The 25312-nt window shown below is 34.6% G+C and overlaps 1 protein-coding gene across 1 annotated transcript in view; it reads right to left on the bottom strand.

The window, feature by feature from the left end:
* LOC140442405 (uncharacterized) overlaps positions 1-25312 on the bottom strand; it is a 79144-nt gene that overhangs the window by 24506 nt on the left and 29326 nt on the right. Inside the window, exons 23-31 of the mRNA XM_072533479.1 lie at positions 11098-11430; positions 9240-9324; positions 4211-4261; positions 3660-4121; positions 2773-3117; positions 2298-2612; positions 1911-2237; positions 1180-1824; positions 556-978 (exon numbers count right to left, since the gene is read on the bottom strand). Coding sequence (XP_072389580.1) covers positions 556-978; positions 1180-1824; positions 1911-2237; positions 2298-2612; positions 2773-3117; positions 3660-4121; positions 4211-4261; positions 9240-9324; positions 11098-11430 — 2986 coding nt within the window. The remainder of the gene's footprint in view (positions 1-555; positions 979-1179; positions 1825-1910; positions 2238-2297; positions 2613-2772; positions 3118-3659; positions 4122-4210; positions 4262-9239; positions 9325-11097; positions 11431-25312) is intronic.

The following is a 25312-nucleotide window of genomic DNA, read 5'->3' as shown; positions in this document are numbered from 1 at the left end:
CATAGATAATATATAAAGAAATCATATAAATAAATATTAAAAATTAAATTTGCATGGTAAACCAAATACTGAGACATAACCACTGAGATGAAGTCAAGAATTTATAAAGCCAGTATAAGACCAATAATGGCATATGCCTCAGAAACAAGACCCGGCACAGCCTCAATGTAACGACTACTTTAAACGGCAGAGATGAGACTACTGAGAAGAATTACAGGAAATACGCTGAAAGATCGAAAGAGAAGTGAAGACATTAGAATAAAATGTAATATAAATTATATAAATGAATGGACACAAAATAGAAAAAAAGAATGGAATAACCACATAAGCAGAACGGAGGAGACCTGTGTCGTCAAAATAACAAGAGATAAGTCACCAATCAGCAGAAGAAGTATTGGACGATCGTGCAAAAGATGGAGTGACAACCTTTCATAGAGGTATTAATCCGCCAATGAAGAAGCAGAATTGCTTATAAAGAGGAAGAAGAAGAAGAAGAACCAAATACTGCAACCAATAAAAAAATTATAAAATCAAACAAGAATGACTTTGACTTACCAACGTTATTTTGAAGACATAATGATGTTCCATTACGTGGAGCGACAGTAGTACTACCATCAGACGTGTTTTCTCCACTTGTTGAACTTACTTCTGCGGTAGTACTTTCTGCACTACTATTTTCTGCGTTAGTATTTTCAGTTGTATAACCTTCAGTATTATTACCTGAGGACGTATTTTCCGCTGTGATATTACTTTCAGTTTGAGTGTTAGCAGTTGTACCTTCAGTACTGATGGCAGTGCTATTATTACCGCTTGTACAACCTGCATCTTCTGGCCAATCACACACATTCAGTGAAGGATTGAAATGTAGACCAGTTGGACAATGTTGAAGATAAGGTACTCCGTTTGAGCATTGACAGAATTTGGTACAGTCCGGTAAAGAAGCATAAACAGAGTCTGCTCCATCGATTTCTGGGCAAACTGAAAGAGAAATATCTTGTAGTTACTTTACAGTGAACTCAAATTATTAAAAAATCAACACGTTACAATAACGTAAATCAAAATTATAGACACAGCTGAAAGATTCGATTATCGGTAATAAAAGAGCAATTTTGCATGGTAAATCAAACACGACAAACAGTAAAAAATTATAAAATCAAACAAGAACAAGTTTTGACTTACCAACGTTATTTTGAAGACATAATGATCCATTTTGTGGAGCGTCAGTGATACTATCATCAGAGGTATTTTCTTGGTTCGTTGAACTTATTTCTGTGGTAGTATTTTCTGTACTACCATTTTCTGTATTATGTTCAGTTGTGTTACCTTCAGTACTATTACTTGCAGACGTATTTTCTTCTGTACTATTACTTTCAGTTTGAGTGTTAGCAGTTGTGCCTTCACTGGCGATGGCAGTACTATTATTATCATTATTATTACTTGCTTCAGAAGTGGTTTCAGTGGATGCCTCACTGATTATATCTTGAGTCGTGTTTTCTGTGCTAATATTATCTGTGCTTTCTGTGGTTGACACAGATAAAGTACTTTCATTATTAGTACTTGCTTCAGGTGAAGCTGTAGAAGATGGTACAGTTGATATATTTTCAGTAGTTACCTCACTGGTAATATCTTCAATTGTCTTTTCTGTTGTGACTTCACCAACACATCCTGCGTCTTCAGGCCAGTCGCACACATTGAGAGTAGGATTAAAATGTAATCCAACTGGACAATTATGCAAGTATGGTATTCCGTTTGAACACTGACAAAATTTGGTACAATCAGGTAATGCTCCATATATGGAGTTAGGACCATCAGTCTTAGGACATTCTAAAATATAGGATTACTATGAAGTTGTTTCTTTTGTGTTATCTCAAAATATAATTTGTTTAAGGAAAATAAAAAGTAGTACTTACTGATATTATTTTGTAAACATATTTCTGTTGTATTTTGTGATCTATTGGAATTATCTTGAGTGGTAATAGCTTCTGCATTAGTGCTGCTTGCAGTGATTGTAGTTGTTTCTTCAGTAGTTTCAGTGTGTGTAGTACTTCTTTCTGTAGTGGTAGTACCGCCGGTACATCCTGCATCCTCAGGCCAATCACACACGTTTAGATTTGGATTAAAATGTAAACCATGTGGACAGCTGTGCAAATATGGTACTCCGTTTGAACATTGGCAGAATTTGGTACAATCGGGTAAAGCTGCATATACTGAGTCAGGACCATCGACAACAGGGCATACTATAATTTAAAATATATATCATAGTTTAGGTCTTTTATGGCATTTGTTGCAACAATTACCTATACTATTTTCAAGACAAATCTCAGTTCCGTTTTTAACCCTCTCAGTTGTAACACCCTCTGTAGTTATTGTGGTTTCGCTAGTACTTCTCACAGTGGTTGTGGAAGTAATACTTTGAGTAGTTGTAGTGACTGCAGTGGTACCTCCAGTACACCCGGCATCTTCAGGCCAGTCGCAAACGTTGAGTTTTGCATTAAAGTGTAAACCTACTGGACAGTTGTGCTGGTATGGATATCCATTTGAGCATTGGCAAAATTTGGTGCAGTCCGATACAGCTGCGTATACTGAGTTTGGTCCGTCAACAGTAGGACAAACTAAAAATTTGTAAAAATGAATAAATATCTGTTAATGTCAATCATTAATAAGAAAATATTCATTAACTTATACAGTGTTATATTTTAAACACCGTTTTAAAATGAATAGAATACGTTAATGAGACTAACATTATAATTGAATAAAACTATAGATACTTACTTATATTTTCACGAATGCAAATATTGTCACTAAGAGTTGTACTGTCCTGAAGAGTTTCTTCTGTAGTCGTAGTAGAGGAAACTGCAGTTGTACTTTCAGTTGTACTGTTTGCAACTGGCGAAGTATTGGCAGTTGTAGTTGTGGTAGGTTCAACAGTCGATTGAGTTACATCGGTTCCAGTACATCCTGCATTTTGTGGCCAATCACAAACATTTAATTTTGTATTAAAATGAAGACCTTCTGGGCAAGTATGTTCATACGGCACACCGTTGGAACATTGGCAAAACTTAGAACAGTTGCTGTGAGAGAAATAGACGGAATCTGGTCCATCAACTGCTGGACAAGCTAAAAGAATATTTATAAATTTAGAAATAAAATAATACGTCTAACTGATATTTTCTGTTAAGTAGATGGTAATATATAAAGGTTATAACAAGAAAAAGAAAAACAATATTTTTTCTTCTGGTTCTGCATTGAACATTCCTGTAATGACTGCAGCACACCAGAGCTTCAAGTACTTTACCTAATGTCTTCAAAATATTCTAATTTTAGCATATATTTTTACTACGCATTTTATTTCTTTTTCTTAATTAAGATTTTAATATATTAGATAAAGGAGCTCTAAACCAGGAAAAAATTTGAAAACTAAAGAATACTTAGTAATAACAGGTAGAGCAGTTGGAAAACCTGGTGAAGGTTTCATATTTTGTTCAATAAAGCTTCTTGTAGATGCTTTTAGTTTATGTACTGTTGTTAAAGTTAAAGTAATTTGTACAATATATTGGAAAATAGAAATAATCAAAAAAAATTTATGTCAAATATTAATTAGATCTTCTGAATATCTTGGAGACTTAATAATGCATAGTAACGTTTATAATTTTTCTCACCTATATTTTGCTGAATGCACAAATTATCAACCTTTATAGTTGTAGCAGCAGTTGTTGACGATGTAGTGGAGGGAGCAGTAGTTGTGGTCGTCCTAGTGGTGGTTACTGGAACAGAAGTAGTGGTAGTGGGAGCTGTTGTTGTAGGAGCAGTACTTGAAGTAGAGTTCGTAGTCGGTGCAGAAGTAGTAGACGTGGAAGTAGTGGGCGCAGATGTTGTGGTAGTCGTAGTGGTGGTAGTTGGAGCCGGCGTAGTGGTAGTAGTTGTTGTTGTTGTACTTACTACAACCCCTTCACCTGTACATCCAGCCTGAGCAGGATAATCACAAACGTTAAGACTGGGATTGAAATGTAGCCCCTGCGGACAATTGTGTAGATATGGAACTCCGTTGGAACATTGACAGAACTTGGTGCAATCTGTTATTGCAAAGTAAACTGATGTTTGACTGTCTACTTCGGGGCAAGCTAAAATATGTTGGTAAAAACGTAATTTAGTAGATCATAAGATCATTTGTATTTATATTTTCATCGAAATAGTACAGTTTTTTACTTACAAAATCCAGATTGAAGACAAAGGGCATTGTTTCTTAAGTTTTGGAGAATTTCTGAAAATAAAAATGTTGTAAAAATGACTGAAAATAATTAGTATATTTCTGTGATTATTTTCTATTTCTAACTTTACCCTGAAAATTGACAAACAAAAACTTAAATATCTAATCGAATTCTTTAAAGCTTTAATTAATTCAAATAACAGTTTTACAATAAATATGAAACTCCAAACAAACATGCAACCATTTATACCAACCATAGACAAACGTAACGTCCATGAAATATTTAATGAATAACCCATATCGATACCCTAATGCTGATAGGTCGTAACCCAATTTTAGAAAATTTTACAAGAGGCACAAAAAACTGTATAGCATAATTATAAAAGATTGCTTGTGTAATGTTTTCTTAAATAAATAATTATGTAATGGCTACTAAGTGAGTTTATTGTAAAAATACTCCGAAGCCCTCTACAGAGCACCCGGGGATATCAGAGGGTGGTTAGACCCATATTTGTTCCCCCGAGGTGACAGTAACACTGGACACAATTTGACTGCACATCAACGACAAAACAGTAAATTTCTTTATGGATGGCTCTGGTTTTATCGGTTTCTTTTTCGACGTGCTAGGTCTTTTGCTCTAATGTGGGATGCGTATTGTTCATCTGTAACCTGTTTCATCTTGTAAGATGAACATATATCACATTGGTCCTTGTGTGGTTTAAACAATGCTAAATTCATTTCGTCAAATTCTGTAGAGAATTTACAATTTGATAATGGTACCTCCCTGTCTTTACATTGTTCTTTATAAAGATTATATACTTCAGTTTTCGATTTAAAATTATGTTCCAGGTATAACTTTCCAGTAGACTTGCGGCAATAGTGGCTCTCTATTTTAGGCAGCCTGTTCAGAAACTCTCGTAAATTCTGTACTCGCAAAATGTCCTGTTTTGCTTTTGGTGTAGACTCTCTTTTTTTTTTATCCTTGTTTGCATCATGTCACAACTTTCTAGAAATCAATCTTTTCGTGCCGCACTTACCCAGTTCTGTACCATCTTTTCTTCTACTCCTAGTGTGTTAAGAAACATCAATTTGCAGACTTGTAATTTATCGCCTTTTACTGTCAGAAAGTATTCGTAGGTACCACTTCGCCTGGAAGGTCCATCTATTTGTAGTCCATTTGCAGACTTGTAATTTATCGCCTTTTACTGTCAGAAAGTATTCGTAGGTACCACTTCGCCTGGAAGGTCCATCTACATAACAGTTTTTTTTCTCCTTGTATGTAACCATATGAACGAAGAACATCCTTATTTATTCCCAGGACATTTCCTAAAATTTTAAAAATATTTCTTTTCTTAAGTTTTCTGATATTGTTTGGCAAAAGCGAGTCGGCGCGGTAGCGCAAAACTTCGAGACACAGGCTGGCTTCATTTTACGTTCAGGGCGTAGAATATCATGTTTCACAATGTTTTGTAGCCTCTATAATCAGTATATTCCCTTTCTAACATTATTGACTGTTTTGTCTTGTTTTTATCCCAGTTCTCCGGATTCGCAACTTTGCGCCTTTTCATTAATCGGACTTCTTGATCTTCTGAATCTTCGATGTTTTCTTTGAACCTCTCACTTTCTAAGTCAATATCTTCGGGTTCTTGTACATTTCTTTGACCGCCCAGCTCTGCGTCATTAGCTTCTTCTGATCCTTTATCTTGTAAGTGTTCATTGTTGATTTCTATCTCGTGTTGTTCGTTGTCTAAATTTTCATTGTCAGTTTTTCTTTTGGATCCTTGATCTTCATTTTTATAATGGGAAAATCAATGACTTACCTATTTTATAGCTGATTTATAAACTAATTTTAAAGGTCAAACGAATTACTACCAACACGCTTTGCCATTCAAGCTACATTGTGGGATAAGATGAGTTAGAAGTAAACAAACAACGCGAGCAGGTTAGGGCTTGTTAGAAATCGCGGGAATGGCCACCTTACTATTTTATTTAGGTTACGAGAATTTAACAGCATATAGGGATGCACGGTTGGTTGCCTTTGACCCAAAAATATGAATTTTCAATTTTTTGTGGGTTACGATCTGTCAGCATTAGGCTATCGATATACTGCGATCTTGTATATTACATTATGTAGGGTGATGACTGAGAAAATGTCTCATTTAATTAGGTATTCTTTTTAACGCATGGGCACTATAATTTCCATACAAAATTTATCTAGTATTTATGTCTAATTTCAAATTTCAATATTTTGTGTAGTGCTTCCATTAAGCTTTTGCCAGTTATCTTAGTCAATTGTGCTGTAATACTGTGTTGAGTAACTCTGATGATTTTCTATTTTTGGGTTTTTTGATTGCCTACATGAAATTGTGGGAACTTCTTCTTCTCTGTAGTCGTTGATGTTTTAACAAAAAATTTCAACCATTTAGTTATTAGATTTATTTAATCCTTTCTTATATTTTTGTTCCCGTTGCTGTAAAATTTGTGTATGTGGCTTCTTATTAAGAGTTTTCAGTTATTAAAAGTTAAGTTTTTTTTCTTCCGTTATATACTTCCTCGTTGAGGGACGCTGTTTTTCCTTCTTGTTTTGTTGGCATATTTGTCATCAAACCAGTGTTATGTTTGTTTTCTCATAACTCAATGATCTGTTTCTTGTATTATTTTTATGTATTTTTTGTGTTGTTAGTCTTGTTTTAGCTTTTTTTAAATAAAATTAAATACCTACTGAGAAATTTACACATATACCACGACCCATTTCGCTAGTTTGTTTAATTTAAGTTAAAAATGTGTTTCAAATGAAGAAAGCTTTACTCAAGGACTTCTTTTATTATGTTTTTCATATCTTGTTGTTGTATCTGTTTTTTGGATTAACAGAAATTATTTGACTATAAATTTTTGTGGAAAATTCTACACGAGAATGATAAAATCGAAATAAGAATTGAAAACCGTAAGTTCAACTCTTTTAAAGGCAGTAGGGGAGTCCATCAAGAATATATTCTATTTCAAAGTCAAACTTCCAAGGGAAATATATAATGAGAAAATCAATTGACAAATGAAATTGCAGAATTTGCCTGTATCACTGGCAAAAAAGGTTTTAAACCTTAGATATGCAGAAGATACAACCCTAATAACTGCATTCGAAGAAGAAAAGTCAAGACTGCTACAGCTTGTCGAAACCGAAAGTAATAGATATGGTCTCAAGATCACTGAAGGCTGAAAAGCTAGAACGACCTAAACGTCCTAAAAGAAGACTGGAAATCCTTTTTAATAAACATCAAACCGGAGAATGTAACGTGGGCTATAAACTACTTTGATTTATTTAAATCTTCAGGGGGGGATGAAATATTTTCTGCCTACTACAAAAAGGATTGGACAACTCCTCTATTGTGGTCACTCCTGGTGGATAAATTGATCTAGCTCCTTAATGCACAGATGGTAGAAGAGCAAGCCTATGCGGATGACCTAGTAATTATGATAAGAGGAAAATATGGTAATGTTCTATCCAGAACAGTCCAAAGAACATTAAATATCATTACTAGGGTGACTTGGGTACGATAGTAGAAAACTCCCTGAGAATCCTAGTAAAACAATAGTAGTCAGTTTCACTAGAAAACGAAGCTTAGGTAGCATTTGGATGTCCGCTCTTTATGGAGAAAGAGGAGAATGAGCTCAAATATCTAGGAGTAATACTAGACACGAAGCTTACATAGAACGTCCATTTGAAAAGAATAACCAACAAACCCTTTGGACATTTCGAAGGATATGTGGGAAAACATAGGGTATGAAACCCAGATATACTGGCTATCGACCAGCCGCTGCTGAGATATGTCGTCCTACAAGCCATGCTGCAATGAAAAATATTTGGAAAGCGAGGTTTAGGAAGAAGAAGAACATCCTGGTTAAAGAATCTCAGAACTTGGTTCAACTCAACATCTGTGCAGTTTTTTCTTGCTGCTGCGGATAAGATAAAGATTGCCATGATGATCGCCACGGATAGGCACATCAAGAAGAAGACCAACTGCCTCCATGGAAGTCATATTTGACCTCTGTTTATTATATATATGGATGGAGAAGGAGACGAATGTAGAAGCATACAAAAGACGGATAAAATGCCAGAAAGCAGGGCAAGAGGAGACCGGGTGCAAATCTGGAGAGAGATGCAATGCAACCTTAATATAATTTTGAAAAGCCGTGTACTGTCCTCTTCCAGAACCGGATAAATGAGAGTCAAATAAAACTAATCTTACATTGGCATATCTGTGCTGATATATAGGTTCTAAAACCGATGTAGATGTTGTAGCTACAGAATACAGAGGGAAACCAAGGCTAAGCCTAAGTGATAGCTTAACTTATCGCTCTACTATCTTCCATGCGGTCATTTATGCTATAGAGGTATGCCTGAAGAAACTAATAAACAGAAACTCCAGGGACAGTAAAAATTATATCTGATAGCCAGCCGCCATTAAGTGCACTGGAGTCGAATGGGATTGACTCTAAGTTAGTTTACACTGTTTACAACTGTGTTCAGAATCTGATTCGAATACGAAAAAGTAACTAGTAAGTTTATTCTGGCTGCCTGGATATAATGGAATTAAAGAGAACAAAAAAGCGAACCTATGGCAAAAGAAACATTCATCGGCTCAGAACCTGCAAAAAGTACATCCAACAGAACAATATAGGACTGAGTGCAACGGATGAAACGTAACTACTGGTACGAACAAATGGGGTTTAAACATTCAAAGGCTTTTATACAAGAACCTTCGAAGAGGAGATCCAAAGATCTACTAGATATGAATAGGAATGATCTGTGAATTATCATAGGTCTCCTAACTGTCGCCTCAAAGGACACATACACAAAATCGGACTGACAGAAAGTGTGAATTGCAGATTGATGCATTCAAAAAATATCTAGAACTGTTGTGCAATAAAATATTGCTTAATAGTTTTGTTGTTACTTAACATATATTTACTTTAATATAATTAATATTGCTCTTATAGATTTCTGACTAAGATAGAAATATAAAAAGAAATTTACCTTTGTTTGCAGCAGAGGATATTCCACCGATAAATAAAATCAGAAAAATCACAGCCAAAGTCATATTATTCATCATAGAATATATCTACTATGGCATTTACTCTTACATTTTCATTTCTACTACCACCGTACGCATTTATTTATACCCATAAGGAATGTAAGAATAACAAGAGATAGGCAAAATGGAAGATTATCACTGTCAATTTTTTAAGCTGTTTTAATTTTCAAATTTATTGTTCTTTTCAAAAACGTGCGAGACTGTTAGGATTTTAGGATCAATAATATAAAGATATTAGACATTTTGATTACCTTTTAGTAGTAATACTGTCTTCATGATTGATAATGACCTTGGAGATATAAATATTGCGTAATATTTCTTGGAAAAAAATTATACCTATCTATTTTTACAAAAACCACCAAAAATATTTTCGTAGGTAGAAGAATTCAGGAAGAATACCGTTAAATAGTGTGGCTTTTCCAGGAGTAACTTTTTTAAGAGTAAAAAGAGTAAAAAAGAATTTAAAAATAAGTAACTTATTTTTAAATTCTTTTACCTTTTTTGGTATTACAATATAAAATGCTATTAAATTCGAAGTTATAGCAGCTTTTTATTATTGAAAGGATTTTTCATATAAAAGTTTTCTTATTGCTTTCCTAGCTTTCTTATTACTTAATTTGCAGAAGTCATCACTCACCTCTAGAAGACGACACATTAAGAAGAAGCTTTCTTATATACTCTGTTCTTTGATTTATCTCGACTTTTGACTGTTTAAAACCAGAATTTCTATGTGAATAGCTGGTGGCTGTTGGTATCAGAGATTCAGTAAATTCATGGTAATTTCATACGTATCAAATCGTATATATGCTCTGATATTTTGCACAATAATCTAGGAACTCCTTGAAGAGGAATACTGGATCCGTTACTTTTTCTTTTGTATGTGAATGACTTGTTCGAGGGTTTTAAAGGCCAGAAAGACCTATTCATGGATGCCGATGACACGACCATAATAGTGTACGCGGGAACTATGGATAAGTTGATTTGTAAAATAAGAGATATAATTGGATTATCCAAAAACTGGTATATGTTACGAAATTAATTGATAACGTTTTATTTTCGGACGATGCAACGTTGAATTTAAACGGTCATGGTAACCGCCAAAATACCCTTTATTGATCTGATGAAAATACACACTGGATGCAAGTATTCCACACGCAAAGACCACAAAAAACGAACGTATGGGCTGGTATTCTGAGCTGCATTATATCTGGATTTCGTACAAAATACATTAATTCCTGATCTGATCCAGCTTTTTCCTGATATTCAAATAGGGGTTGTTGCAGTATTACGTAATGCAATTAGGAAGGAGGAGGGGTCTTTCAAAACGTTACTGTAATAATGTTTAATACGAACTGTTGTACATCTTTATTATTATTACTTTCAGTAATTCAGTATCATCATAACCTAAGTGCTTAACCCCTATCTATGCCATGAGACCTTGTGCCGCCTGCCCCATGTCATAGTCCTGTGGATTTTACATTCATGAGCTATTCAGTCTCATGACATCTTTTCCTTCCAATAAAACATAAAAATTACAACAATAAACTAAGAATAAAAACATTCTAAAATAAAAACTAATAACAATACTGATTGCAAAACTAGTACATCTCAAAATCATTATATCTAGATGTGGGTTTAATTAATCTTTTACTTCTGGTAGGAAACTGATTCGGTAGTTCACTCTGACCGGCCGTTGATGTTGAAGGTCTGTCATTCTGATTGTGATCAAAATCATTTGCTAGGTTAATATGGTTTAGGCATATTATTAGATGGTCTCAAGTGATAGCTATTTCTCCTTACAAGTGTCTCATTTTCTTTCTCAACAACATATGATCTTGGCTCTTGTAGACCTCGTTTAACCACAGCAGGTTTACATTGCCCATCTGTTCTTATGACCACATTATCCCCTACACTTAACTTTTCTTTTGTAGCTATATTTCTATCATAGTGGTACTTGTACAATTTTGTTTTATTATCCAATTCATTCTTTTCATTTTTTAGGTCTACCTGTTCTGGTAAATATTTTTCATGTAAAACTTTAACTTTGCCCCTGAGCCTACGACTATTCAAAAGTTGTGCTGGGGATTTTTCTGATCCCAATAGTGGTGTGTTCCTATATTTTAATAAGGCTAACTGAAGATATTCACATTCCTAAAAATATTTTTAGCTATCTGGACGGCTCGTTCTGCCTGCTCATTTGGTCTAGGATATCTAAGGCTGGATGTCACAAATTTAAAGTTCCATTCCTTAGAGAATTCTCGACATTCTTTAGAGCCAAAAGGCATATTATCAGATACGACTTCCAAAGGAATCCCATGAGTGGCAAACATAGTCTTAAATGAATTTATTATTGACTGGGATGTTTTGGACAGCAACGGAACAATTTCAATCCACTTTGTGAGATAATCAATTACAATTAAATAAGATGCTCCTCCAAATTCACAAATTTTTTTCCAATTTACGCAAGTCAGTTAGGTAAGTATCAAATAGCTCTCCTTCCTCTTGTTTTCTATTGTAGAATAAAAATCTGTGGTAGATCACATTCTTTTTAGGTGTGAAGTAATTCTCTGATTCACCCAATATTGTATCATGCGATTTTCTCTGTGCATCCGTTAACTTTAAGGTGTTAAACACGTCAAGTCCCAAAAAATTTATCAGTAGAGCAATTTTTACTATGTCTTCCTTTTCGGCCTTGTCACTGGCCAAGAGGTAAATTTCAAATGACTATTTGAATCGCCAAAAGTTTTCAGCCACATTACCTTCAAATGATAATGGTTGAGGTATTCTAAACTCCACATTGTTCTAATTCTAACAGCTTCTTGTTTTCATTTATTTTGGAAGCAGCAGGCTTCATTAACTACAAGACAGCGCCATGTAATAATGTTTAATATGGACTGTTGTACATCTTTATTATTATTACTTTCAGTAATGTAGTGTCATCGTAACCTAATCTAATTTGCTCATCCTCTATCTATGCCATGAGACCTTGTGCCGCTTGTCCCTAGCTAGGACTTTACATTCATGAGCTATTCAGTCTCATGACAGTTACGATGTGTTACAGGGTGGAAGGGAGTTTCAAACAACGCGTTACATCTTCTTCTTCTAGTAGCAACTCTACTAATATAGGTTAGCTATAACCATTGCAAATTCATCTCTATCTGCTGCTTTTCTTAAAAGTGTCTGTGTGTTTAAACCGATCCAGTCGAGAATTTTTTTTAGATAAGATATTTGTCGTCTACCAGACCAGTAATTTGGCGGTACTTGGCTGGATCGTGGGTATTATTCTGATCCTTCGCTATTTGTAATCTTTGTTATAAACAAGTTGTTCCCTGAGTTAGAAATAATGGTATTTCTTGCGGATTAGAAATAACACGATTAATTAGTGTTGGCAAGCACTCCATAACTTTTTAAGCCAGAATTTTTGAACTCCGTCTGGTCCAGGTGATTTTCAGTTATAAAGCTCTTTGATGATATTAGAGATTTTTTCTGTGGTGAAGGGTTCATAGACAGTTGTACGGTAGTGTTTACAGCTCTGCTTGCGTCGTATTTTCTATCCATCCAGCATTGGTGTTAAGAGCAGCTGGTGCGGAAAGTTGATTTCCCCAAAACTCCTGAATTTCTTCTTGGCTTGGGTATGATTTATTGGCACTTTCGAAGTGAAATTAAGTTTCCAATAGAACGCCTTCTCAGTATGCTCAAAAAGCGCATTATCACATTTCCGGCTGTTACTAACTTTGATCTCCTTAGTGGTCATTAATAAACGGACAGTTTTTATTTTAATGTATCCACGCACTGTTGGGCTGTTGTTTTCTGGATATATATATATATATATATATATATAGTGCCCATCAACTACAAGGTAAACCAAAGTAAACACTATTGACGGCGTCTCCTGGAAACTTCTACTAGTAGACCCGGTAAATCTTGCACCGGTCAAGTCCTCGCACTAACAGAACACATTGAAGAGGGCTTTGAAGAAAAATTTATAATAGGGGCTGCTTTCGTAAATTTGACAGCAGCCTATGATACAGTAAGGCACAAAACATTGCTCCGCAAATTATATGACACTTTCAATGACCACCATCTGGGTAATGTCGTATATTCCTTACTGCAAAACAAACGTTTTTTCGTTATGCTGGAGGGTAAAGTAAGTAGGTAAAGAGTTTAAAAAACGGCCTTTCACAGGGAAGTGTTTTAGCACCAATGCTCTTCAGTATATACACAAACAACCAATCTACGCCGACCGAAACCAAGCACTTCCTCTATGCTGACTATCTTGCAATATGTGCTCAAGGAAATGAATTAAGGAAGTGGAGGAGAAACTCGAAACTGCCTTAAAAACAATAACAGCGTACTACTTGCAGAATTCCCTGAGACCCAATCCCTCTAATACCCAAGTCTGCGCTTTCCACCTTCGCATAAAGGAAGCCAAGCGAAAACTCCAAATTGCGTGGAATGGTAATACATTAAAACACCAAACCAACCTATATACATATCTTGGAGTAACTCTGGACCGGTCCCTCACCTATAGACAACATTGCATAAAAACGAGATGGGAAGTAACAACCAGGAACAGCATATCTAGACAGCTAACTGGAAGTAAATGGCACGTTCAAGCTTTTAAAAACAACGGCACAGGCACTGTGCTTCTTAATTGCTAAATATGCGTGCCCCATTTTTTGGCAGATCTCCCACACCAAATAAGTTGATACTGCGCTAAATGACCCATGCAGGATAGTAACGGAACGGGGTGCATGAAACCAACGCCACTCTCAAATCTATATAAAGCAGCGGGTTTTGCATTTAACCCTCAACACGCAGAGGCGTAGAGATCACATAGAGAAAATTAAACAGATCGCGGGCGAACGGCATACCCTATACGAAGCTCGAACTCCACGAAAGCGACTAAAATCCAGGAAAAGCTTCCTTGGAGCAGTGCAGAATGAACCGCCTGCAACCGCGGATAAGAACGGGGGTCGCTCCAGTATAATCAAACATGGCAAAATTGGGAAAATAGACCAAGATGATGTGAACTGTGACTGTGGAGAAACACAGAACATGGAACATCTTTTTACATGCAGAAGGGTACAGAGGGATGCTCAAGATGCCGCAGATTCAAAGAGTTATAATGCCGAAGGAGTAGAGGACTACAAAAAGAGTGGTAAATCATTAAAACGATTAAAGTGCGAAGCTCCTTGCTTTAGGTGACCTCCTCAGAATAAAGTACAAATAGCAATGGTGTTAACCACCTTCCGATAGAAGGAACTACATATGTAGATTAACTATACATATTCGTTCGTATTTTTTCATTCCTTTATTCTTTTTAATTAGTCATATTTGTGCCTACACTAGTCTATGATTTGTGCGTAATTTTGTTTCTTCTTGAAATTTAACCAATGTTTTAATGTCTATTATTAAACATTACTTTATTGTTCTAGAGACACACACTTAACATCTGACGCGATGAAATATCCAGGAAAATTTAAGTTAAATCACATTCATGATTTACAACCGTATTATCCATCGAAGATAAGGTAATCGTCATCTTTACAACTGAACTTTGTTTGTTTATGGAGGCAGTGAATCGGTATAAATAAATATTATATCATCTAAGTACAAGTTCATACAGAAATAATAAAGAAGTTGCTAATGTGAGTCCAAATTAACTATGTTGGCAAAGTAGAGAAAGGTACACTCAATCCAAAATAATTTTTATTGTTTGTAACAGAGGCTGACAAGTATTGAGGTTTACAACATATCCATACCCACTAGTAGAAACTTTACAAAGGTAAAATTATGTATACAGGGTTGCGAAAAAAACTGGTAACAAGTCCTTATCTTTGAAACGAATTACGAAAACAAAATTATGAAATTTTGGGATAGTAAATGGCATTACATTCTGCATGTTTTATAAGATAATTCAAGTTTGTATAACGTTATTGTTTTCAGTATCGCCGCCATCTTGATTTTTTTTTAAATAGCAACGTTGGTTGAGTGATACAACGGTCACAGAAAAGCTTATTTTATATACATTTCAAAAATGATAGTAACTATTATAGATGGAATAATAAACGATTAACAAAATAATTGAAGAAACTTTGTTAAAAATATTAACCCTCTATTGCATGAATTTATTTTATTTTATTTTTGACAAAATAAAATAAAATTATATTAAATTACTCTTAATAGATGTATGTAAAATTCACCGTTACACATTTTTTTAAAATGATCCGGTTTTTGAGAAAAAAAATGGTGCCCATTTGGGAACATTATGTATAAAAACTTTGAAAGAAGAACTAATTGTCATACACATTAGATCGATGTATTGTCAGTATCAAAATATTCCAAATTGTGAAACTTCTTAAAACAGTTACTACTTTTAGAATGAAAGTATAAATCTTACATTTCTCGCACTGGACCCTTGATTTTCCCTTGCAGTTTATCATCTTACATCTTTCCCTGTTTACACTCCAGTTTGGCCAGTGTGAAAACTGATCTGTTTTCTGATGCATCTTCTTTTGGATGATTATTCGGGTGTGGAACTTCTAGGCCAACCTACTTTTCTTTTTTGTAAAACACCACTGTTAGTTAGTTTTGTAGAATTGTTTTAAAATCCAGCAGTGGTATAATCTCTTCAGTTTTTCCAATTTGTTTTTTAATTCGCTTGTCTAATAGCCAAGTATTGACTACTGCCACATCCAGCATATGATAGAAAATACGGTGGTACCATGTTTTGCTTTTGATTTTGATTATATACAATCCCAATAAGTTTTGGATTCTCTCAGGAAGGCGTAGTGTAAGATCCGTTATCTCCATGGATTGTGGATTGTGCCGGAGATACACTGGAAAGTATCTAGCAGTTCATACTCCTCCTTTACTGGCTAACAGAGTGCGTGGCGCTGTAGCTTTTGAAGTGAACGGTATTGACTTGCGGGACCGGTGTTCCTTAAGACCGTCTTCTTCTTTTTTGTTACTAAACAAAAAATAATTTTTAAACAAAATTTTATTTTTGGCAATATAATTGTCAAAAATAAAAATTTTAAGTTGGCATTTATGACATTGAGGCTTATTTGTAATTGGTCGCTATTTTAACCTATTTATAAATTCAACTTTTTTGTGTTAAGAAAATGTTTTCAAAATTATAGCAATTTTATTTACCAAACTAATTTTATTTGGTGAGTTAACAAACATTTTTTTCTTTCTAGTTCAACTTTGATATTTTGAGATATTTTGTCTTTTTTAGCAGCTCTCAAAACATTTATATATATATATATATATATATATATATATATATATATATATATATATATATATATATATATATATAAAGAAGTGTATAATATAAGCATAATATATCTCGCGGTGACACTCGCGAGTTCAATGCTTTTTTCCCATCCAAAAAGTGCATAACGTCTCTAAAGAAGTTTTCACTTCAAAAATGGATGAATTTGAGAGTATTCCAACAACAACGTTTTACAACAATAAAGCAAAAACTATTCAGCCCTATAAGTTACGACAGATTCCTTTTGAAAGTGAAGATTCGGAACTATCTAATGAAGATAACGTTGAGCCGTTAGCTGCACAAACCACCAGGGCTAGAGTAATCATTGACAGTCAAGAAGATTCTGATAATGTAGATGATGATTTATCAACCGATGAATAGGAAACTATCTACGAAACAAAAATCTATCAAAAAAAGTCATATGACATGGCGTCCTTCAAAAACTGTGCGAAATGTAGATGAACTGCATTTTGAAGCTAGTGAATTACTTCCAACCAACAGATTACAGCTCAATTCTCCTTACAAATTGTTTAGTTTTTTTTTGACAATAGAGTTTATAACTGAGGTAGTTCGACAAACTTGTATATACAGCGCTCAAACAAACACACAAAAGCCAATTACCACATGTCCCATAGAAATTGAAAATTTTATGGGATATTGCTGTGGATGTCTCTAATAAGACAATCTACTACAAGACGCTATTGGGCTCCGACAACAAGAATTTCACAAGTTGCAGACGTAATGCCTATCAATCGTTTTGAAACGATCAAAAGGTTTCTTCATTTTACTAATAATTTAGAAAATACACGGAGTCTTGATAAAATCTCGCCCCTAATCGAACAAATAAAAAGATCGTGTTTGCAGATACCTTTAAAAGAACACTTATCTTGTGACGAACAAGTTATATCTTTCAAAGGACGTTCGAGTATGAAGACATACAATCCCAAAAAGCATCATAAATGGGGATACAAGATGTTTGTTCTCTCAAGAATCTCAGGATTTTCATATAGTTTTGAAATTTTGGCTGGAAAAAATGGTTACATACAATTACCGAATGAAGTAAATCTCGGAGCTGGAAGTAATATTGTAGTTCGATTGAGCAGAGAAATGCCGTCCAATAAACACCACAAACTCTTTTACGATAATTATTTTTCAAGTATACCACTGGTGTCATATTTGTCAAAACGAGGCATACATTCTATCGCAACAATCCGTACAAAACGAATTCTGGATTATAAAGGTTAGTAAAAGAAAGAAATTAAAAAATTACAAAGGGGAAGCATTCAGGAACACTCTGATACCAATGAGAATACTGCAATACATACAGTCCAGTGGTGTGACAACAAAATTGTGTCTTTACTGTCAGATTATTGTGGAACTCAACCAACAGCCAAATTGGAAAGATTCTAGGAAGATTCTCTAAAGAACTAGGAAAGAAATTGATTGCCCAGACATTGTACAACAATATAACAGACACACGGGCGGTGTGGATCTGCAAGATTCCTTATTGGGATTGTATATAATCAAAATCAAAAGCAAAACATGGTACCACCGTATTTTCTATCATATGCTGGATGTGGCAGTAGTCAATACTTGGCTATTAGACAAGCGAATTAAAAAACAAATTGGAAAAACTGAAGAGATTATACCACTGCTGGATTTTAAAACAATTCTACAAAACTAACTAACAGTGGTGTTTTACAAAAAAGAAAAGTAGGTCGGCCTAGAAGTTCCACACCCGAATAATCATCCAAAAGAAGATGCATCAGAAAACAGATCAGTTTTCACACTGGCCAAACTGGAGTGTAAACAGGGAAAGATGTAAGATGATAAACTGCAAGGGAAAATCAAGGGTCCAGTGCGAGAAATGTAAGATTTATACTTTCATTCTAAAAGTAGTAACTGTTTTAAGAAGTTTCACAATTTGGAATATTTTGATACTGACAATACATCGATCTAATGTGTATGACAATTAGTTCTTCTTTCAAAGTTTTTATACATAATGTTCCCAAATGGGCACCATTTTTTTTCTCAAAAACCGGATCATTTTAAAAAAATGTGTAACGGTGAATTTTACATACATCTATTAAGAGTAATTTAATATAATTTTATTTTATTTTGTCAAAAATAAAATAAAATAAATTCATGCAATAGAGGGTTAATATTTTTAACAAAGTTTCTTCAATTATTTTGTTAATCGTTTATTATTCCATCTATAATAGTTACTATCATTTTTGAAATGTATATAAAATAAGCTTTTCTGTGACCGTTGTATCACTCAACCAACGTTGCTATTTAAAAAAAAATCAAGATGGCGGCGATACTGAAAACAATAACGTTATACAAACTTGAATTATCTTATAAAACATGCAGAATGTAATGCCATTTACTATCCCAAAATTTCATAATTTTGTTTTCGTAATTCGTTTCAAAGATAAGGACTTGTTACCAGTTTTTTTTCGCAACCCTGTATACATAATTTTACCTTTGTAAAGTTTCTACTAGTGGGTATGGATATGTTGTAAACCTCAATACTTGTCAGCCTCTGTTACAAACAATAAAAATTATTTTGGATTGAGTGTACCTTTCTCTACTTTGCCAACATAGTTAATTTGGACTCACATTAGCAACTTCTTTATTATTTCTGTATGAACTTGTACTTAGATGATATAATATTTATTTATACCGATTCACTGCCTCCATAAACAAACAAAGTTCAGTTGTAAAGATGACGATTACCTTATCTTCGATGGATAATACGGTTGTAAATCATGAATGTGATTTAACTTAAATTTTCCTGGATATTTCATCGCGTCAGATGTTAAGTGTGTGTCTCTAGAACAATAAAGTAATGTTTAATAATAGACATTAAAACATTGGTTAAATTTCAAGAAGAAACAAAATTACGCACAAATCATAGACTAGTGTAGGCACAAATATGACTAATTAAAAAGAATAAAGGAATGAAAAAATACGAACGAATATGTATAGTTAATCTACATATGTAGTTCCTTCTATCGGAAGGTGGTTAACACCATTGCTATTTGTACTTTATTCTGAGGAGGTCACCTAAAGCAAGGAGCTTCGCACTTTAATCGTTTTAATGATTTACCACTCTTTTTGTAGTCCTCTACTCCTTCGGCATTATAACTCTTTGAATCTGCGGCATCTTGAGCATCCCTCTGTACCCTTCTGCATGTAAAAAGATGTTCCATGTTCTGTGTTTCTCCACAGTCACAGTTCACATCATCTTGGTCTATTTTCCCAATTTTGCCATGTTTGATTATACTGGAGCGACCCCCGTTCTTATCCGCGGTTGCAGGCGGTTCATTCTGCACTGCTCCAAGGAAGCTTTTCCTGGATTTTAGTCGCTTTCGTGGAGTTCGAGCTTCGTATAGGGTATGCCGTTCGCCCGCGATCTGTTTAATTTTCTCTATGTGATCTCTACGCCTCTGCGTGTTGAGGGTTAAATGCAAAACCCGCTGCTTTATATAGATTTGAGAGTGGCGTTGGTTTCATGCACCCCGTTCCGTTACTATCCTGCATGGCTCATTTAGCGCAGTATCAACTTATTTGGTGTGGGAGATCTGCCAAAAAATGGGGCACGCATATTTAGCAATTAAGAAGCACAGTGCCTGTGCCGTTGTTTTTAAAAGCTTGAACGTGCCATTTACTTCCAGTTAGCTGTCTAATTATGCTGTTCCTAATTCTAATTATGTATGAAAAAGTTTGGATTTGTATGTTCACGTGTGCGATATTCAGGGCGGTTCATCTAGAACTCTGTTGTTTGCTATCAACTTCTAATTTTCTTCAGGCCTTACGCCGGTTTACGTCTCATCGTGGTAGGCCGAAAACGATTTATAGTGATAACGGTACGAGTTTTGTGGTTGCTGAAAATGCCTTATCATGTCTGGACTGGGACATTATTACTCATGATATGTATGTGCAACGCATTCGTTGGCATTTTAATCCACACACAGCAGCTTGGTGGGGAGGATTCTGGGAGCGCCTCATTGGTGATATGAAACAGTTGTTGAGAAAAACACTAGGTCGTGCTGGTTTGGACTATGAGACTTTGCTAACGTTGTTGTGTTGAGAGTGTAAGGCAATAATTAATTCGCGACCATTAACGTATGTATCGGAGGATCCTCAAGAGTTAGTTGTCTTGACACCATTGATGTTTTTGCGGGATCAGGTGGACTGGGGGCTACTAGATTGTGATGCTATAGACAATGCTTCATTGAAAGTGCGTCGAGTTCAGTTTTTGCGAGAGGAACTTTGTAAGCGATTCCGTTTGGAATATCTTGGACAGTTAAAACTGGTTTGCGCGAATAAAACTGACCGCTAGATCGCTCTTAATGAAATTGTGCTTGTCGGTAACGATGCCAGTAAACGTTTAGATTGGCCTATTGGACGAGTTGTTGAACTTTTCCTGATAAAGATGGAAGTGTTCGACTAAGCAAAGTTAAGACAGCTAAGGGATATTTATTGAGACCTGTTCAGCGTCTTTACCCACTAGAGTGTTATACTGTTAATGAGTTCGAGGTTCAGAATAATGTGAAGACGTCAATGAAGGATAAAGGTGAATTAAATGGTACCCCACATGTTCCTGAGTTGGCTGCTAGAGACTCCAGTTCCGAAGACGAATACTCTGAGGGTGCGGGAGGAAAATCACACGTACGGGACGGGCTTCTAAAGTACCTAAACGGTATTTAGAGTAGTGATTGTCAAAAACTGTATACTTATTAGCACTTTTAAATTTTTTGTATAATGGTTTTGTAGCATGTCTCTTTTAGATTTAGTGAGCAATATTTTACTTTATCAGAATATTCCTCAGGTGAATACATCAGAGATTGCCTTTAACTAGAACAATTTGTTGGATGAAAGGTGTAGTGGTGTTGGGCCACGAAAAAAAAAAGAAAAAAGAGATAGTATGAAGTATTCAATTAATGCCATGTGGTTGTTTTGTTGATATTGCAAGTTTGTTAATATTGCATATATATTTATGAGTAACTGTAATTCTGTATTCTGTATAAAAGCAAATAAACTCGAATCCAACCTTCGTAAACTTGTCCAGTGAATTTAATTTAGGTATAGTACACTGGGGGTTTATTATCTACGCAAACCTCTTAAAACGGGTAGTTTTTTGGTGGTGCGACAGATATCAATATTCTTCTCTTGTAGTTCTTTGGATATTTCTTGTTCCCTTGTGGTTAATGATTTATATGTAATTTTCCTAATACATTAACACGTATTATCTTAAAGTATATAATAAATTTGATTTAGTTTAGCGTCTCCTTCTCAATGAGCTGGTTCAGATTAATACTATTGATGAAGAATTAAGACTCAGGTGCTTTTAAAAAAGAGACTTCAAAATTGGAAGGATCCCCATAATGGACTGATACTTTTATTATTTTTCTGTATGTATCGATAAATTGCTTATAAAAAAAAACATTTTATTGTGCGAGATTTAAATTTTTTATTGTAATTTCAGATTATATTAAATACAAAGTTCCCTGTAAGTAATAAATATTAAGTGAGCGACATCCCCACAATAAAGATAACTACAAATACATCATTTATAATTAGTATTTTTCGCTACGTACCTGATACAGATATTATTTATATATAATATATTAACTATTTTTTATAGCAAATATTTTTATTATTATAGTCTATTTAAAATTGTTTTTTGACTATTTTTTTATATCTATTACAATGTAACGAATATTTTGCCCACATAGCCATATATATAACCACATAGGATATTATTATATGGGGTTGAAAATTGAAGACAGAAATTATTGGGGTAGAGATAGGGCAAGCAAAATAAACGAAACTGTTGCGAACGGCTCTCAGTGTTTATTTAACTGGTTTAACCCAGAACTGGGTCATGGATAAGTGAATGGTAAGGAGTTTGGGTGCGAATAATAATTGCAAACAGGTGTTATCATGGTCTATCAAAGTACTTAGCTAACAAACGTCTGTCTCAAAAAACTCGTATAAGGCTGTATAGAACACTGATAGTCCCCGTTCTCACATATGGATCAGAGGCATGGACGCTAACGAAAACAGATGAATCCGCTCTATCCATTTTTGAAAGAAAAGTGCTACGCAAGATATTCGGAGCGGTCTGTGAGAACGGAGTATGGAGGCGTAGATATAACTTTGAACTGCAGAATATCTACAAGCGTACGTTTGGTGGTAAAGATATTACCACTGTAATTAAGCGAAACTGCCTGCAGTGGGCAGGACATGTAGCCGGGCCCCTGAGACAAACATGATAAAAAAGATTCTAACAGCGCAACCCGTAGGAATGAGAAGACGGGGAAGACCAAAGCTAAGGTGGATGGACGGGGTAACACAAGATGCCGAGAAGATCGGAGTCGGCAACTGGAAAATGCAAGCGAGGGACAGAATAGAATGACGTAGAAAGCTTGAGAAGGTCGAGGCCCTCTAAGGGCTGTAGCACCAAGATGATGATGATGATGATGAAGGAGTTTGGGTTGGGGCAACTACAAAAAAAATGAAACAAAGGGGCACTTACATAAATCTCCTGGAACAAACAAAATACAAGAAAGTCCTCTAGCTATTTTAAATGGGACGCCGCTTTGAGGAAACTTCCTTCTGTATGAAAGAAAAAGGCTCTTCCCTCCTAAAAAACATAAGAAAAAGGGTTAGAATCTTTTTTAAATTAAATAGACAAAATGGTTTAGAGAAAAAAATCAAACCACACACACATCACAAACAGTTACAAATATAAATGGTAATACAAGAGAAATACTATATAATTAGTTACAAAGATAAATACCAGAAATGACAAAGAAAAAACACCTACTATATCCTATCAGTTTTACAAACTCTTGAAGTTGGAGATACTACAATACTTACAATTGTTACTGGGCGATAATTTGTAGCAGAAATAAATTGATTACAAATGAAAAAAATATCTTTTTAAATGAAACTATGTATAGAGGAAAATTTCTTTACTTTAAATTTCTGGACTTTAGAATCTATGAGGTTAGAACTGGAGTTAGATTCACCGCCACACGAACAAATTCATCTCCAAATTGCGATAGAACAAAAACAAAATTGAGGTTGAAATTGGCACACTGGATACAAACCTTAGACTCGGCTTCTTAAAAAACTGGAACCAGCCAATAGGAGAAGAAGTAGATAACAGTTAGCGCCGTACAGATACGGGGGGCTTAGAAAATTTAATACAGCTATTAGCACTAAGTGCTAAAATTAAGTCTTCATTTTTTAAATTATTAACAATTTGAGCCCAAAATTTAGTTAAAATGTTATTTTCAACTAAAACTGAAATCATTGATTTTTGTTTGTTTGGTTTTGTATCTATTAGTGATTCGCTTAATGTCATCAGTCCATCTGGTCCATAGAGGTGCCTCTATTTCTCTTAAAAAGAAAATAAACATAAAAAAATTGTTTACGGATTATCCTCATGTAACAAGCAGTTTTGAACTAAACGAACCAAAGATATTAAAAAATGAGATGATAAAGGCTATATATCAAACGACAGATGACAAAGCAACAGGATGCGATAAAATATCAGTTGAATTTTTGAAAGTTTTCGACGATAACAACCAACAAATTAAGTCTGAGACATGCAGTGCTTCAGCAAAGTAGTCAAAAGGGTGCGTTTTCGACCTCAAAGTCATAATAATTTTAAAAATCCACAAAACCCACTGCATGAAACAGAGAAGTTTTAGTTATTGAGTTCTATAAAACTTAAAAACTTGTTAGATACTTGACCGGGTCAACGTTCCTTAGCAGGGAATGTTTTATCTTATTTCTTGGTATCAATAGTAGTCCTATATTTCAGTACAAATAAGTTTCTATATAACAGGAAAAATACCCTAGACAAAAAAAATGGTATTTTAATCCATTTAACCTGCATAGCTGCTTAGCTAATCCGTGTCAATTTGAAATTTATTAACAGATTACGTTTTATACTTTTCGCACAATTTATTTAAGGATTTTAATAATAAATTTCGCTTTCAAGATAAATATCAATAATCGTTTAAATATTTTTTAATGACAGTTTTCACCCAGCCATTTCATTGGTTGGTTTAAAAATTTGTCGAACAAAAACGGAAGTAAAAGTAAAATAGAAGCCAGGTGTTATTTTCTATCCGAAAAATGTTTTTGGTTCACCTGGTGATTTTTGCTTTAGTGTACACTGATTTTGCAAGTGCAGGTAGGATATATCATAGCATGTAGTGTTCTTAGTAAATCTCTGCGTCAAGATTTTTTTCAATTACACAAAATCACATGAACCATGTAAGTTATTAGCTAGCTGAAAGATTACAGTTTATTTACAGATAAATTTATATAAATTTATGTGTGTATGTAAGTATGAATGTAAGTATGGTATCTCCTTTGGAGAATCCTCTACGTTCCATTTCGGTGTGATGTTTAAAATCCACATTTTTCTTGGCCTCACCCGTTTATTTCTTTGTGCTAGTGTCCATTTCCAAACCTTTAAAGCTATCCTCTACTTAGTTCTTTTTCACTGTTTCTCAGGTATTATTTTACATCAATGTCAACGATGTATATAAAAAAATTCAGGATGTTACTGCAATTTTCTGCAATAACATTCTATACTGCGTTTTCAACGTTAGATTCAGTGTGGTTTTAAATTGCAAGCTGTTTGTCATATTTGGCCAAGCAAAAAAGCAAGCAATTTAATTACACCCAGCCTGTGAGATATGT

Source organism: Diabrotica undecimpunctata, chromosome 5, assembly GCF_040954645.1.
Source record: "Diabrotica undecimpunctata isolate CICGRU chromosome 5, icDiaUnde3, whole genome shotgun sequence".
In the NCBI taxonomy this organism is placed as follows: domain Eukaryota; kingdom Metazoa; phylum Arthropoda; class Insecta; order Coleoptera; family Chrysomelidae; genus Diabrotica; species Diabrotica undecimpunctata.
This window is presented reverse-complemented; position numbering and strand designations above follow the sequence as displayed.